A 13,638-nucleotide genomic window follows, 5' to 3' on the forward strand; every position below is an offset into this window, starting at 1 on the left:
TCTTCTGACATTTTGCTCACCAAAAACAGGTTGTAATGAATGTGAACTTTTAATGCATTTTATTCAGAAGGTTACTTTGAACCTTAAACGGCGGCGCGGCGTACTTATGGATTTTTACGGCCTCCGGCCTCCAGGAGGCGCTCTAGCAAGAAGCAAGAACGAGACAGGCGAAGAAGAGATAATGCGCCGAAGAAGACGTGCTAGTTTTTGTTTACATTTCGCGCATCGCGCGATCAAGACGGACATTACTGAAAGGAAGCCTTTATACACAAACCGTCGTCATGGGGGACAAAATAAATGCATATGATGCAGCTTTTAAGCCAAAGGCAGTCGATGTTGATGACATTATCTTGTGTCTATTCTGGAGCGTACTTATGGATTTTTACGGCCTCCGCTCTCCAGGGGGCGCTCTAGCAGGAAGCAAGAGCGAGACAGACGAAGAAGAGATAATGCGCCGAAGAAGACGTGATCGTCTCGCGCATCACGCACACACCCACGTTAACACAAAGACAGGAAGCTTTTATACATAAACCGTCATTATGGGGGATAAAATAAATGAATATGATGCCGCTTTTAAGCTATACGTGTCGCTCGCTAGTTTAATATAATGTAGCACTTCGTGCATGAATAAGATTAGCATGAACAGAACCTCTTCACACTCGAAGAAATGCATAAAACCGACGACGAAAGAGACTGAGAAAGTGTGAGGCGAAGGATATCTAACGCCATTCCAATCGGACACTAAGGAGGAAGACTTGGTTTCAGTGCACAGGAGGAAGATGAAGACGGCTCTTTTTGTACTTTTACTGGTATGTTTTTTTTAACCAGCCCTGTTCGTGCTGTGCTACCGTGTTGCTGCTGTGTAACCGCCGCCATTACCGCCGCGTCTCAGTGACTTTGCTGTGTTAATTCCGTGTTGTTGTGGTATTACTGCCGCGTCGCAGGCAGTGTTTGGAAAGAAATGTTAAGGTATGTTATTAAAGCTTTAAAAAAAACTTTCTGTGTCCAGTCTTTCTTTGCTAATAACTCGCGTGCACACTTCCGCGTTGCTGCGGTACTACTGCTGCGTCACAGGCAATGTTTAGAAAAACATGTTCAAGTATGTTATTAAAACGTTAAAAAGGCTTTCTATGTACTGTCTTTCTTTGTAAAAAACTCGTGTGCAAGTGCGGCTTATAGTCCGGTGCGGCTTATGTAAGAAAAAAAAAGAAATATCCCTGAATTTTAGCTAGTGCGGCTTATAATCCGGTGCGGCTTATAGTCCGGCAATTACGGTATATATATAAATGGCAGACTTAAAGGCTAAAACAAAATGCCTTGTTTTGTAATGAAAAATATATATATATAATTCATATATATATATATATATATATATATCATAAAATAAACCCTTCTGGCTTCCTTCCGCACTGGTTAGCACGTCCGCCTCACAGTTAGGAGGCTGCGGATTCGATTCCACCTCCGGCCCTCCCTGTGTGGAGTTTGCATGTGCTCCCCGGGCCCGCGTGGGTTTTCTCCGGGCACTCCGGTTTCCTCCCACATCCCTAAAACATGCTTGGTAGGCCGATTGAGCATTCCATATTGTCCCTAGGTGTGAGTGTGAGTGCGTATGGTTGTTTGTCTCTGTGTGCCCTGCGATTGGCTGGCAACCGGTTCAGGGTGTCCGATGACGGCTGGGATAGGCTCCAGCACGTCCGCGACCCCCGTGGGGACTAAGCGGTATAGAAAATGGATGGATGGATGAATCATATATATATATATTTATATTTGATGAATTTTATTTTATTCTTTTCAAATGGTCGTAAGTAGTATATTTGCTTGAATCTACATATCACAATTGACTCCCCCCCCCAGAAGCTATGTCAGCATTGGTAAAATATTTTCCTAAAACACTTTACTGCTGCACTCAAAAGGAACTTCACCAGGTCAACCTGAGAAACTCGAGAGGTTTCAGTTTTCGTTGATTATGGCGACACTATGGACAAAAGCAGTAATGTTTTGCCTGGTCAACCACATTACTTATAAATCCCAGGGCAGTGTCGTGAAATCCTGAGCTCTTGATTGACCCCGCAACAGAGCTCCATCTCTACCTGGTGAAAACTCAAATTGTTCTGCTAATCTGGTCTGTTTCGCCGCCAAAAAATAGTCGTGCCTTGACAAGGCATGTCGGAGTGAGTGGGAACTATCTGCAGTGTCTGTTTGCCTGTCTGCCTGTCTGACTGTGGAGCTGTAACAACTTTTACGTCGCTAAACGTCTGAAAACTATCAAAATTCCCATGCACATTCCTATTCGCCACTTAAATCTATAAAAATCAACACAATAGTTAGATTATTATTTTTTTAATTTTGCGGAGGTGATGGAGGGTTTTGCTCACAAGAACAACATTTGATTTTACATACGTAAATCCATAATATTGTGCAGAACGCTTTCACATTTTCATAAGTTAAAGTGAACAAGAGTAGGAATGTGCATATAATTTTTTACGGCAATTGATCACAGACACTATCAGACAATAAGGGACAGCAGAAGGTGACAAAGCAAGCGAGGAAACAAGATGCATTTCTATGCCAGTTTGTCATAAATCTCATTCCCTTAAATGACAACAGATTCCTTTAGTGACATGAATTTTAGAATTTTTAAATATTGACCAATAAGTGGCACCCATTAGGTGTAAATTTTCAGGTCGCTGGAGTTTCCATTTAAGAGAACTTGCTTGTTCTCATATCTATGCTGGTGTTGTTTTCTTTGAAAAGCATTTTGGAATCAGTTGCTGAATTGGTTTTAAAATAAATTCTCATGAAAACAAATACCTTAAGTTACCTTCAATCAGTGTTGATCAATTTACAGAAAAAAATATTTCATAGAGAGAGATAGATATCGATAGCACACGCGCACACACAGCACGCGCACGCACACACACACACACACACACACACACACACACACACACACACACACACACACACACACACACACACACACACACACACACTGCGATTTGTACTAGTGCAGTGGTCGAGGAACCTGGGGCGCGGTCACATGTGACGATGACGTCTTATTTTTGTCTGTCAAACCGAGTAGCAAATAAACGGTCCCTCTAAATAGGCAGCTTGTCAAACGCGTCAGTTTGCTGATCACTAACGGTACGTATTCGCCTTCAACCGTCCACTTCTAGAGGGTCGAAGGAAGGTCCATCGCTAAGAACTCAAAATTGTTGTCGTTTGTGTTTTACGTGCCTCTGGTGTTTGGTTTTCAATGCTCACAGCATTAGCTTGCTAGCTCGCTAGCTAGCTAGCGAGCTTGCTATCTTTTGCCGAACTGAAGACAGTGGTGCAAAAATAGCCCAAACATTTTTCAAAATGAGGTCGTCAGTTTGTTCTAGGTGCTGTGTGGTTATCAAACGAATTCCCACGGTATAACGTGTGCATCCTTTTTCAACAATATATTTTCATTTGGCGTTGGATCGTGAGTAATGTTAACGTGGCGGATCATGCATTTACATTCAATAGCCACATTTAAGTATCATATGTAATGTAAGCTTATTGTTAAACTATGTCAATGTAACATGCAATATAATGCGTGTCACCTGTTTTCTGTCAATATTTCCCAAAGTTTAATGATTAACTGTAATTAGAGGTATAACAATACAATAAATTACAATGGATGATTTTACAAAGATATTTTAAATAAAATGTAACAATGATCTGGCCCATGTGCTTGATTTAATACCAAACGTGGCCCTTCAGCACAAAGGTTTTCCCCACCCCTTCCTTCGATGCACCCTGAGCAGGCCATGCAAGAGTTGCTGATGTCAGTGCACTGCTGCTGTGTTTCCCTCCTTACACTTAACCCTGTGTGTGGATGTGCCACAGTGTCACCCCTGTATGGGTGCCATGGTCGTCAGTAACACATGAGTTCTACTATGTGGTACATCATGCAAAGCATTCAAAGTAAATACTCCCTGTCCGAGCGGCTCATCCGCACCATCGCTGCCATCCGTTCCTTCCCGCATGACAACGTTGAGGATCTCATTCGCAAGGTGACCTGTCTTGTCTGACTATATAGCCAGAATATGTTTTCCCATTTTTTGTGTTGATGGATGTTGTTAATATGTCACACAAAGGGTGCTGACGTGAACCGCATGCATGGCACACTGAAGCCCCTGCACTGCGCCTGCATGGTTGCTGATGCTGACTGTGTGGAGCTGCTGTTGGAGAAGGGGGCAGAGGTACGTATGTGTCACACTATGAGTGGGCAGGCGCTCCGGAGACTTATTTGTTTTCATGCAAGCAACTCAAAGGTCACTTTTACAAAATATGTCCTCTTAAGTCATTGAGAATTTTTGTGGCACAGTTGGGAGATGCATCGCGGCAGTGAAAAAGAAATGAAAAAAAAAAACACATTAGTTATCAGCAGATCACAAAAACGCCTTTTCCAAATGTGGATAAAAATTGTTTTGGATATCTCTATATGGAAGTGCATCTGATGCCTGATCTATGGTAGCTTGACATCACTGAATTACAGTAATCTCTCGTTTTTTGCTGGGGTTATGTTCCAAAAAAAACCTGTGATAGGTGAAATTCGTGAAGTAGAAACCTTTGTTTTATTACCATTATTATACATGTATAACATTGAAACCAAATAACAAAACCTGTTTTCAGGCCCAAGCATTTGTTTAACAAAGAGAAGTAAACGCTTTCTTACAAATAACAACAGTAAAAGAGTTTTAATCATCAATGCAAAGTACGCACTATATAGTTACGTACTATATAGACAAATTGTGAATCACGCATATTTCACTGCGCTTCTGACTGTGCCACTGCCGCCTGACTCCGCTCTGTAGTGCCTATTTCTTCTGAAGCCGTAACACAATGCACTGTGAAAAAAAATCTGTGAAGCAGCGAGGCCATGAAAGGTGAACCGCGATATAGTGAGGGATTGCTGTACTGTACACCAACCAGTGATAGTTATGCACCAGCATCTGCCCAAACGACACAAATAAACGTTATAAAGACACTCTCTCTAAATCTAAACTCCAGGGAATGCATTGACAATAAAATGTAATGTAAATATGGTACATTAGAGGGTTAATTTTTTTAAAAATATTCTCTGTTGGGGTGTGTCGATAATTAACTGCTGACTGCGAATAGTGGATGCTCGTTTCTTGTGGTTCACTTTTTAAGGCTTCTCTGTGTTGTGGGTCTTTTTTATTTTACTTATAGCCAGAGGTGAGCAATTTGCCAAATTTTCGTCGGTCCATACTCATTATTTGAAAAGGGCTTCTGTCAGTCGGTCAATCGTCATTCTGGAAAAACAAACAAAAAAAAGAAACAGTCCAACAAATGAAAGCTCCCATTTGATGGAAAGCGCTTATCTGCGTTATACCTGCGATCCCTAACCACCAGCCCATCGATTGGTACCAGGCCATTGGCCGCTTTGGACCGGGCCGTACAAATGTAATGTTTTTTTTTTTTTTTGCTGAGACTGATATATATATTTTCTTTTTTTTTTTGAAAAGTAACCAAATTCTTTACATCTGTCTCTGACTAACTCTTGACACGTCCTGTTATCCGGGTAGAGTGACGCTAATTTTAAATCCACAAGCTAACAAAATAAGTAAAATAAACAAAAGTATTTGGAAAGTTTCTGCAATTAGAAAGGGCCCACTGAGCATTCAACACAAGTGCCTTTTGTGTTTCTTTCAACACAATAGAAAGATGCAATTCATAGATAATAACAGAAGACACACTTGAAATATGGATTTATTGCGAGAGGTGATTCCCATGTTTGGCTCTCCAATGAGTCAATGCGCCTTCAAAACGTTTTCCTCAACAAATGTAAGTGCCTTGAGAACCTCATACTTGACATACTTGACTTTTGTTAAGGCAAAAAAAGTAATTCACTCTTGGTGGGGAAAAAAACATGGATAAAGTGATATGCAGTCGATAAGGCTAGTTAATTTGGGCGTTTGTGGTTGTAAGGTCATAGGATTTATGTCCCTTGAAACGTAAATACAGCATATAAAAACCTCACACTGGGCTTGTATTGGAATTTGGATTTTGCATTGTATGTCCCGCCCTAGTGTAATCTCTGCATTTTGTCAGGTGAACGCTTTAGATGGCTACAACCGTACGGCGCTCCACTATGCAGCAGAGAAGGACGAGAGCTGTGTGGAGCTGCTGCTGGAGTACGGGGCCCAACCCAACGCTCTGGATGGCAACAAGGACACTCCGCTCCACTGGGCCGCCTTTAAAGACAACCCTGAGTGTGTGCGAGCGCTGCTCGACAGCGGGGCTTGCCCCAATGCCCGCGACTACAACAGTGATACGCCACTGAGCTGGGCAGCCATGAAGGGTAACCTGGAAAGCGTCAAAGTGCTTTTGGACTATGGCGCACAGGTGCATGTGACCAACTTGAAGGGCCAGACGCCCATATCCCGACTGGTGGCCCTCTTGGCACGCGGCCTGGGCACCGAACAGGAGGAGGAATGCCTGGAATTGTTGTGTCGGGCAGCCGGGCACTTCAAAATCCGCCGGGCCGACGGAACGCTTCCCAAAGAGCTTAGTAAGGATCCACAGCTGCTTGCCAGGCTCACCGGCATGGTGGCCCAGGCGCCCACACTGCGCTCTCTGGCACGCTGTGCCGTGAGGCATAGTCTTGGCGTGCGGTTCCTGCCCACAGCAGTCAAAGAGCTTCCTCTACCAGAGACCATCAAGGAGTATCTCCTCCTCAGAGACTAAGACAGCGATGGGTTGTGGCGGAGTTTTTCTTCTTGCCTCAAACAAACACAACAGCCTCTCATGCCCCCTTTCCACTGCGCAGAACTGGATCAAGGCGATCTAGTTGAAAACTGCCCTGCACTTAGCGCCTCAGTCTAAACAAGACATACTTACGAAAGTGACTCATTCAGCTGTAATCAGTATATTGGAAGACAAAAAATTAACATTGACAGGCATTCAAGTACTTTACGACAAGTAATTTATTGTTTTGGGCACTTAGTGCAATATGATTACGTATAGTATTTTAGAACAAAAGTACATGGACAGCGGGAGAGTCTTTGAATTTGGATCTAATCAAAATTGTAGAATTAAATTAAATATCCCACCAAAAATACCAGTAAACTCGTATCACGAAATCAGTCATACTGTTAAGAAGTATACAGTTTTTTTCCCGAATGTGGCCCAAATACGCCTTCATGCCTCAATGTATCATAAGAGGATAGCAAATTAATCTTTGTTGCTAAATCCCATATCTCACTGAACTGCAAAGGTTGGCAAGGATTCGCGCAAGAATGTTGATTTTTCTTTTTGGGGGGGAGGGGGAGTTTCTCCCCCATCAGTTTGCAAGTCGCAAACCGTCTCACAGACGTTCACTCGACATTCGTCAACAGTTTTTTGTTTTTGTCGCAAATAAAATTTGATCTTTTCAACAAGAAAAAGTGTTTGCAACTTTTTGCAACCTTTTAAGATTCCTGACGAAAAAAAACAAATCTACTACATGCGCAAATAATTGCGGCTCACTGAGATACAGGCTTAACAACAGTAAAGAGATTCTCGTGTGTTTGACTCTTGACAAGTTTCAATATGTACTGATATGATATTGACTTGCTATGCTTGGAACACTGACAGAACAGTTACTAACAATATGATAATGTAGTTACAGTGGAAAAGGGGCATGACATGTCAAGAATGTAGCTTTTGATGAAATGTGACCAGAAGTTACAGTGAAGTGTGTTTAAGAATGTCACACGGGTGTATCGCTGCACCATTTACATTTCATGTTCTATAATTCATGGAGGCACCTCTAAAATTCCAAGCACTTAGTCTGTCAAGGCGGTCTTTAATGCACGGAACAAGGATGAGAGATTTTATTTCATGTTGTTCCAGGGATCATCACTGTCTTTTACACTACTGAGGTAACAAATGATGGGTAACAAATTGATCACCTAAGTCTCGCCTGATAACACGACACCTTGCCTGCTGTTCTGTGTGCAATTCAACGTAAAACAAAGTTGCCATCAAGGAGCGAACCGTTCGCTCTGTTTGTGTATGCGCGTGTGTGTGTGTTTTAAACTGTCTCTAATGTAACTATAATGAAAATTAAGTTACTAATATTTTTAAGATTTACACAATATGCTTTGTATTATGTACCTAAGTTGAAAATGAATGGCTTTGTGTTGTGGTGCTGCAGATGTTTATATCATGTTAAAGCTGCATCTTGTTTACGCCAACAAAAGCATCTTTTTTTGGGGGGAAGTAACTTTAATGAATGTAATGTACTTTTTCATTTTTTGTGTACATCAATAGTCATCATCAGGTAGTCATTTAAATAAAATACGTCAGACGTCCTGGAAGCAGGGGCTCGAAGATGAGTGTCTGATGGCCGGGCAAAGGCAACATGAGTCCCTCTTTCCATGGGCTCACCACCTGTGGGAGGGACCAAAGGGATCGGCTGGGCGGTGGCCAAAGGCTTGGCGATCCAATCAAGACTGGCTACAGAAGCTGGCTCTAGGGGACGTGGAATGACACCTCTCTGACTGGAAAAGAGCCCGAGCTGGTATGCGAGGTAGAAAATAAGTGATGTCAATGCTCACGTGGGCAATGACAGTGAGACTTGGAGAGGCGTGATTGGGAAGAACACACCTCCCCGATCAGAACCTGAGCAGTGTTGTATTACTGGACTTCTGTGCTCGACATGGATTGTCCATAATGAACACCATGTTCAAACATAAGGGTGTATGCACTTGGCACCAGGACACCCTAAGGCGCAGTTCAATGATTGACTTTGTAATGGTGTCATCAGATTTGCGGCCACATATTTTGGACACTAGGGTGAAGAGAGGAGTGGAGCTGTCAACTGATCACCACTTGGTGGTGGGTTGGCTACGATGCTGGGGGAAGATGCCGGTCTGACCTGGCAGACCCAAATGTATTGAGGGTTTGCTGGGAAGGTTTGGCAGAATCCCCTGTCAGAAAGAGCTTCAACTCCCACCTCCAGCAGGTCTTTTCCACATCCTGGAGGAGGTGGCGACATTGAGTCTGAGTGGACCATGTTCTTTGCCTCCATTGTTGAGACGGCCGACTAAAGCTGTGGTTGTAAGGTGGCAACAATCCCCGAACCCGCTGGTGGACACCGGCGGTAAGGGATGCTGTCAAGCTGAAGGAGTCCTATCATGCCTTTTTGACCTGTGGGACTCAGAAGGCCGCCGACAGGAACCGGATGGCCAAGTGAAACGTGGCTTCGGCAGTCGCTGAGCCAAACATAGGGGCATGAGAGGGGTTCGGCGAGGCCATGGAAAATTACTTCCTGATGACTTCGATGAAATTCTGGTCCACTGTCTGGCGTCTCAGGAGGGGGAAGCAGTGCGCCGCCAACACTGTTTACAGTGGAGATGGCCTGCTGCTGACCTCGACTCGGGAAGTTATGAGTTAGTGGGGCGAGTACTTCAAAGACCGCCTCAATTCCACTTACACGGTGGAAGCAGAGCCTGGGGACTCTGAGGTGGGCTCTCCAATCTCTGGGGTTGAAGTCACAGAGGTAGTTTAAAAACTTCTCTGTGGCAATGCCCCGGGGGTGGATGAGATCCACCCGGAGTTCCTAAAGAATCTGGATGTTGTGGGGCTGTCCTGGTTGACAGGCCTCTACAACATCACGAGCACATCGGGGACAGTACCTCTGGATTAGCAGACTGGGGTGGTCGGCCCCCTTTTCAACAAGGAGGACCGGAGGATGTGTTCCAACTACAAAGGAATCAAACTCCTCAGCCTCCCTGGTAAGGTCTATTCAGGGGTGTTGGAGAGGAGGGTCCGTCGGGAGGTCGAATCTCAGATTCAGGAGAAGCAGAGTGGTATTCATCCTGACCATGGAACAGTGGACCAGCTATATACCCTGCCCTCGACAGATTCCTCGAGGGTGCATGGGAGTTCGCTCAACCAGTCCACAAGTTTTTTGTTGCTGAAGAAGGCGTTTGACCGTGTCTCTCTGGGAGTTCTGTGGGGCGTGCTTCGGGAGTACAGGTTACCGAACCCACTGATAAGAACGGTTCAGTCCCTGTACCACCGATGTCAGAGTTTGGTCCGCATTTCTGGCAGTGAGTTGGTTTTGTTATCGATGAGGGGAGGACTCTGCCAAGGCTTTCCTTTGTCACCGATTCTGTTCATAACTTTTATTGACATAGTTTTTAGGCGCAGCCGAGGCATTGAGGGTGTCTGGTTTAGTGACTTTAGGAACACATCTCTGCTTTTAGCAGATGATGTGGTGCTTTTCACTGGAGCAGCCGAGTGTGAAGCGGTTGGGATTAAAACAGCACCTTCCAATCTGAGACCATGATCCTCAGTCGTAACAGAGTGGAATGCCCTCTCTGCGGATGCGCTCTTGCCCTAAGTAGAGGAGTTCAAGTATCTTGGGGTCTTGTTCACGAGCGAGGGCAGGATGGAACGTGAGGTCGAGAGGTGGATCGCTGCAGCGTCTGCTCTGTACTGGTCCGCTGTGGCGAAGAGAGAGCTGAGACAAGAGGCGAAGAAGGAGCGGAGCCGAAAGGTGAAGCTCACGATTTACCGGTCCATCTACGTTCCTGCCCTCACCTATGGAGATTCCGGATACAAGTGGCCGAAATGAGTTTCCTTCGCAGGGTATCTGAGGTATCCCTTGGAGAAAGGCTGAGAAGCTTGGTCATCCATGAGGGTCACGGAGTGAAGCTGCTGCTCCTCCAGCCAGATGAGTTGGCTCGGGCATGTCTTCAGGATGCTTCCTGTACGCCTCCTTGGGGGATGTGTTGCATGTCCCACCAGGGATGACCCAGGACGAGCTGGAGAGACTGTCTCTCAGTTGGCCTGGGAACACCTTGGGGTCCCCCGGGATGAGCAGGACTGGGGAGTAGCTGGGTAAAGGGAAGTCTGGGCCTCCCTCCTAAAGCTGCTGACCCCGCGACCCGACCCCGGATAAGAGGTAGAAGATAATGGTGGATACATCAGAGGTGCCCATTACACAACTATCCATCCATCCATTTTCTGTACTGCTTTGTCCCCACGGGGGTCGCGGGCGCGCTGGAGCCTATCCCAGCCGTCATCCGGCAGTAGGCGGGGGACACCCTGAACTGGTTGCCAGCCAATCGCAGGGCACACAGAGACGAACAACCATCCGCACTCGCACTCACACCTAGGGGCAATTTGGAGAGCTCAATCAGTCTACCAAGCATGTTTTTGGGATGTGGGAGAAAACCGTTCTGCCCGGAGAAAACCCACGCAGACACGGGGAGAACATGCAAACTCCACACGGGGAGGGCTGGAGGTGGAATCGAATCCGCACCCTCCTAACTGTGAGCCGGACGTGCTACTCAGTGCCCCACCGAGCCGCCCCCATTACACAACTACTTAAAACTAAACAATTACAGTGTCATAGTTAACGATTATGAGAAGAAACAAACATAGGACACATGGTGTAAGCTTCAATCAGAGGAAATCACGTAAGATAGTCAATGTTTCGAACTGTTATTTTATTCTCTTGTAATTTACTTAATAATTGATTAAACAAGTTTATTAAACTGCAAGTACGAGTGGATTGACCTTTACGAAGTCTTTCTGGAAGCCAGTGCAATGATTTGTTCATCGACGCTAGCGAACTAGTGACGCCATTTTGAGAAGTGATTTTATTTTCAGAACATGTTTCAAATAAAACGACAGCGTAAACGTGATTCGAATGACCTGCACAAAGCAGTATTTCCCAAACACTGTACCATGGCACACTGATGTGCCATGGGAGATATTCAGCTGTGCTGTGGGAAATTGTCCATTATTAATTACGGAGCGCATTGTAAATTGGATCGCCAAACCACTGGTCAATTAGCGCAAGGCCTGGTCAGCCACTTACTAAGCTTGAGATTTCGTGATGTGTTGGCCCGATTGTGGTGCATCGGCACATATTCAGTTTGCTGCTGTGTGCTTTTGATAACAGTGACACTCTGGCGGCCGTGTTAAATTTGCAAACTAACAGAAATCCCAGCATATAGTTCAATCGGAGAGCCTGGATTGTTCATTTTCACCAGCATAAAATACAGTCAAGTCATGTCACCTTGACTGTGATTAGATCACTACTCAGCTGCTGCCAGAACAGCAGAGCGTCTTTAAATGTGACTTTGTTCTTATTGTCGCAATATTTATAGAGCTAGTAAACAAAGTCATGTTGATTCTTTTGGATTTTAATCACTTTTGATCGCTTATTCCTTACATTCTCTAAATCATTTTTATAAAAGTGTCACTTTTATTAAAAAAGAAATACAATTTAGAAAATATATAGTTATTTATTCATATTCAATTATTTCACTCTCTCTTTGTCTCTCTCTGTCTCTGTCTGTCTGGCTCTCTCTCTCTCTCTCTCTCTCTGTCTCTCTCTCTCTCTCTCTCTCTCTCTCTCTCTCTCTCTCTCTCTCTCTCTCTCTCCATATATATATACCTATATAGGACTTTATTTAAATAGCACTTTCACAACGTCTTTTGTTGTAATATAACTATTTTTAATATAGAAGCTGGTGTAACACTTAACAATTTTTTGTTGGTGGTGTGCCTCGAGAATTTTTCGATGAAAACCTGTGCCGTGTATGAAAAAAGGCTGAGAAACACAGCACTGGAGAACTGTCTGTGCCAACAGAATTGTTGGTAACTACGATAGCACCAGCTATCGCAATGCATTCTGAGTTGTGTAATAGCAGAGCGCGCATTCCAGAGACTAAAAAGGAGCATTTTCGCAAAATTGCGGTCCAAGTGTACGTACGACTCAGGGTTGATGCTAAAAAAACATCGTAATAAATTATTTCGATGAGATTCATCACGTCTCCGTAATTATTATAAACAGATTCTTTTGTTCAGACAAATAAAAGTTTTAGTTGTTATATGCTGACAGTTTCGACTGCAACTTTTGTCTGAACAAAAGAATCTGTTTATAATCATTGTAGTAAATGTTATCACCATAACTTGTAAGGGCATTGAGGTGAAATTTAGGGCTGCCTTAATATGAAGTTTCATAACCCTTACGGAGAATGAAATCGAATGATGTAAGGCTTACATCAACACAATAAAGTTAAGTCACTAAACACGCGGGCACATTTAATCGCGTCTCGAATCTCCTTGAAGCCTTTTAACCGTACCATCAAAAAGCCTGCGGTCCAGCTGACTTTATCATTGACCTTATTATCCCAGCTTTGTATGTCCTTTTTCCTCGTGTATTTTGTTTAATATATAAGATTATAAGTACCATAATGGAGCAGATCAAAAGAGCGCAGTGACGCAAACGTCACAATCGCTCCTCAATAGCCGCAACAGCAGCGTCAGCGTCACACAGACAAAAGAAGGTGGAACACAATTTGGAAGAAAGCATACATTCATGCTAGCAATCTACAAATCCGATTCTTCCAACCTACTGTGACTCTAATTCATTGAGGACACACACTCCACGGGTAAGACTATTCTCGTTCCTTGTCTTTGATCACATTCTCTTATTACCAACCGCACATGGCTCAAAACCTCCAAAACTATACACAAGCAATTGAGCCATTTAAAAAAAGGTAAGAAAGTTTGGTAAACCCTTGTATCACTCTTAGAAATGGAAAAATGCGAACACGCAAAATAAAATTTTATTCAAAA

The 13,638-nt window shown here is 44.0% G+C and overlaps 2 protein-coding genes across 3 annotated transcripts in view; both read left to right on the top strand.

Annotated features, from left to right (window-relative positions):
* The first annotated feature begins 2,964 nt into the window (after positions 1-2,964).
* Positions 2,965-8,354, top strand: asb8 (ankyrin repeat and SOCS box containing 8). The gene is made up of 4 exons (XM_088369404.1): positions 2,965-3,144; positions 3,874-4,040; positions 4,125-4,229; positions 6,106-8,354. Exons 2-4 carry the CDS (start codon positions 3,912-3,914, stop codon positions 6,739-6,741), a joined length of 870 nt encoding a protein of 289 aa, XP_088225530.1. The 5' UTR covers positions 2,965-3,144; positions 3,874-3,911; the 3' UTR covers positions 6,742-8,354.
* Positions 8,355-13,204: 4,850 nt separating this feature from the next.
* atf7a (activating transcription factor 7a) overlaps positions 13,205-13,638 on the top strand; it is a 39,835-nt gene continuing 39,401 nt past the window's right edge. Inside the window, exon 1 of one of the 2 annotated variants that reach the window (XM_088361874.1) lies at positions 13,205-13,451. The gene's annotated coding sequence lies outside the window, so the exon portion shown is untranslated. The remainder of the gene's footprint in view (positions 13,452-13,638) is intronic. The other variant, XM_088361864.1, reaches the window with a different exon arrangement.

This window comes from Syngnathus floridae, chromosome 2 (assembly GCF_059516105.1).
Source record: "Syngnathus floridae isolate MCC-2025c chromosome 2, RoL_Sflo_1.0, whole genome shotgun sequence".
In the NCBI taxonomy this organism is placed as follows: Eukaryota; Metazoa; Chordata; class Actinopteri; order Syngnathiformes; family Syngnathidae; genus Syngnathus; species Syngnathus floridae.

What these genes read in the sequence shown, in the direction of transcription:
- asb8 (XM_088369404.1), top strand. Translation starts at nt 3,912, where the DNA reads ATGAGTTCTACTATGTGGTACATCATGCAAAGCATTCAAAGTAAATAC. An exon ending in TTGAGGATCTCATTCGCAAG is followed by an intron (nt 4,041 to 4,124) that starts GTGACCTGTCTT and finishes TGTCACACAAAG; the next exon opens with GGTGCTGACGTGAACCGCAT. An exon ending in TGTTGGAGAAGGGGGCAGAG is followed by an intron (nt 4,230 to 6,105) that starts GTACGTATGTGT and finishes GCATTTTGTCAG; the next exon opens with GTGAACGCTTTAGATGGCTA.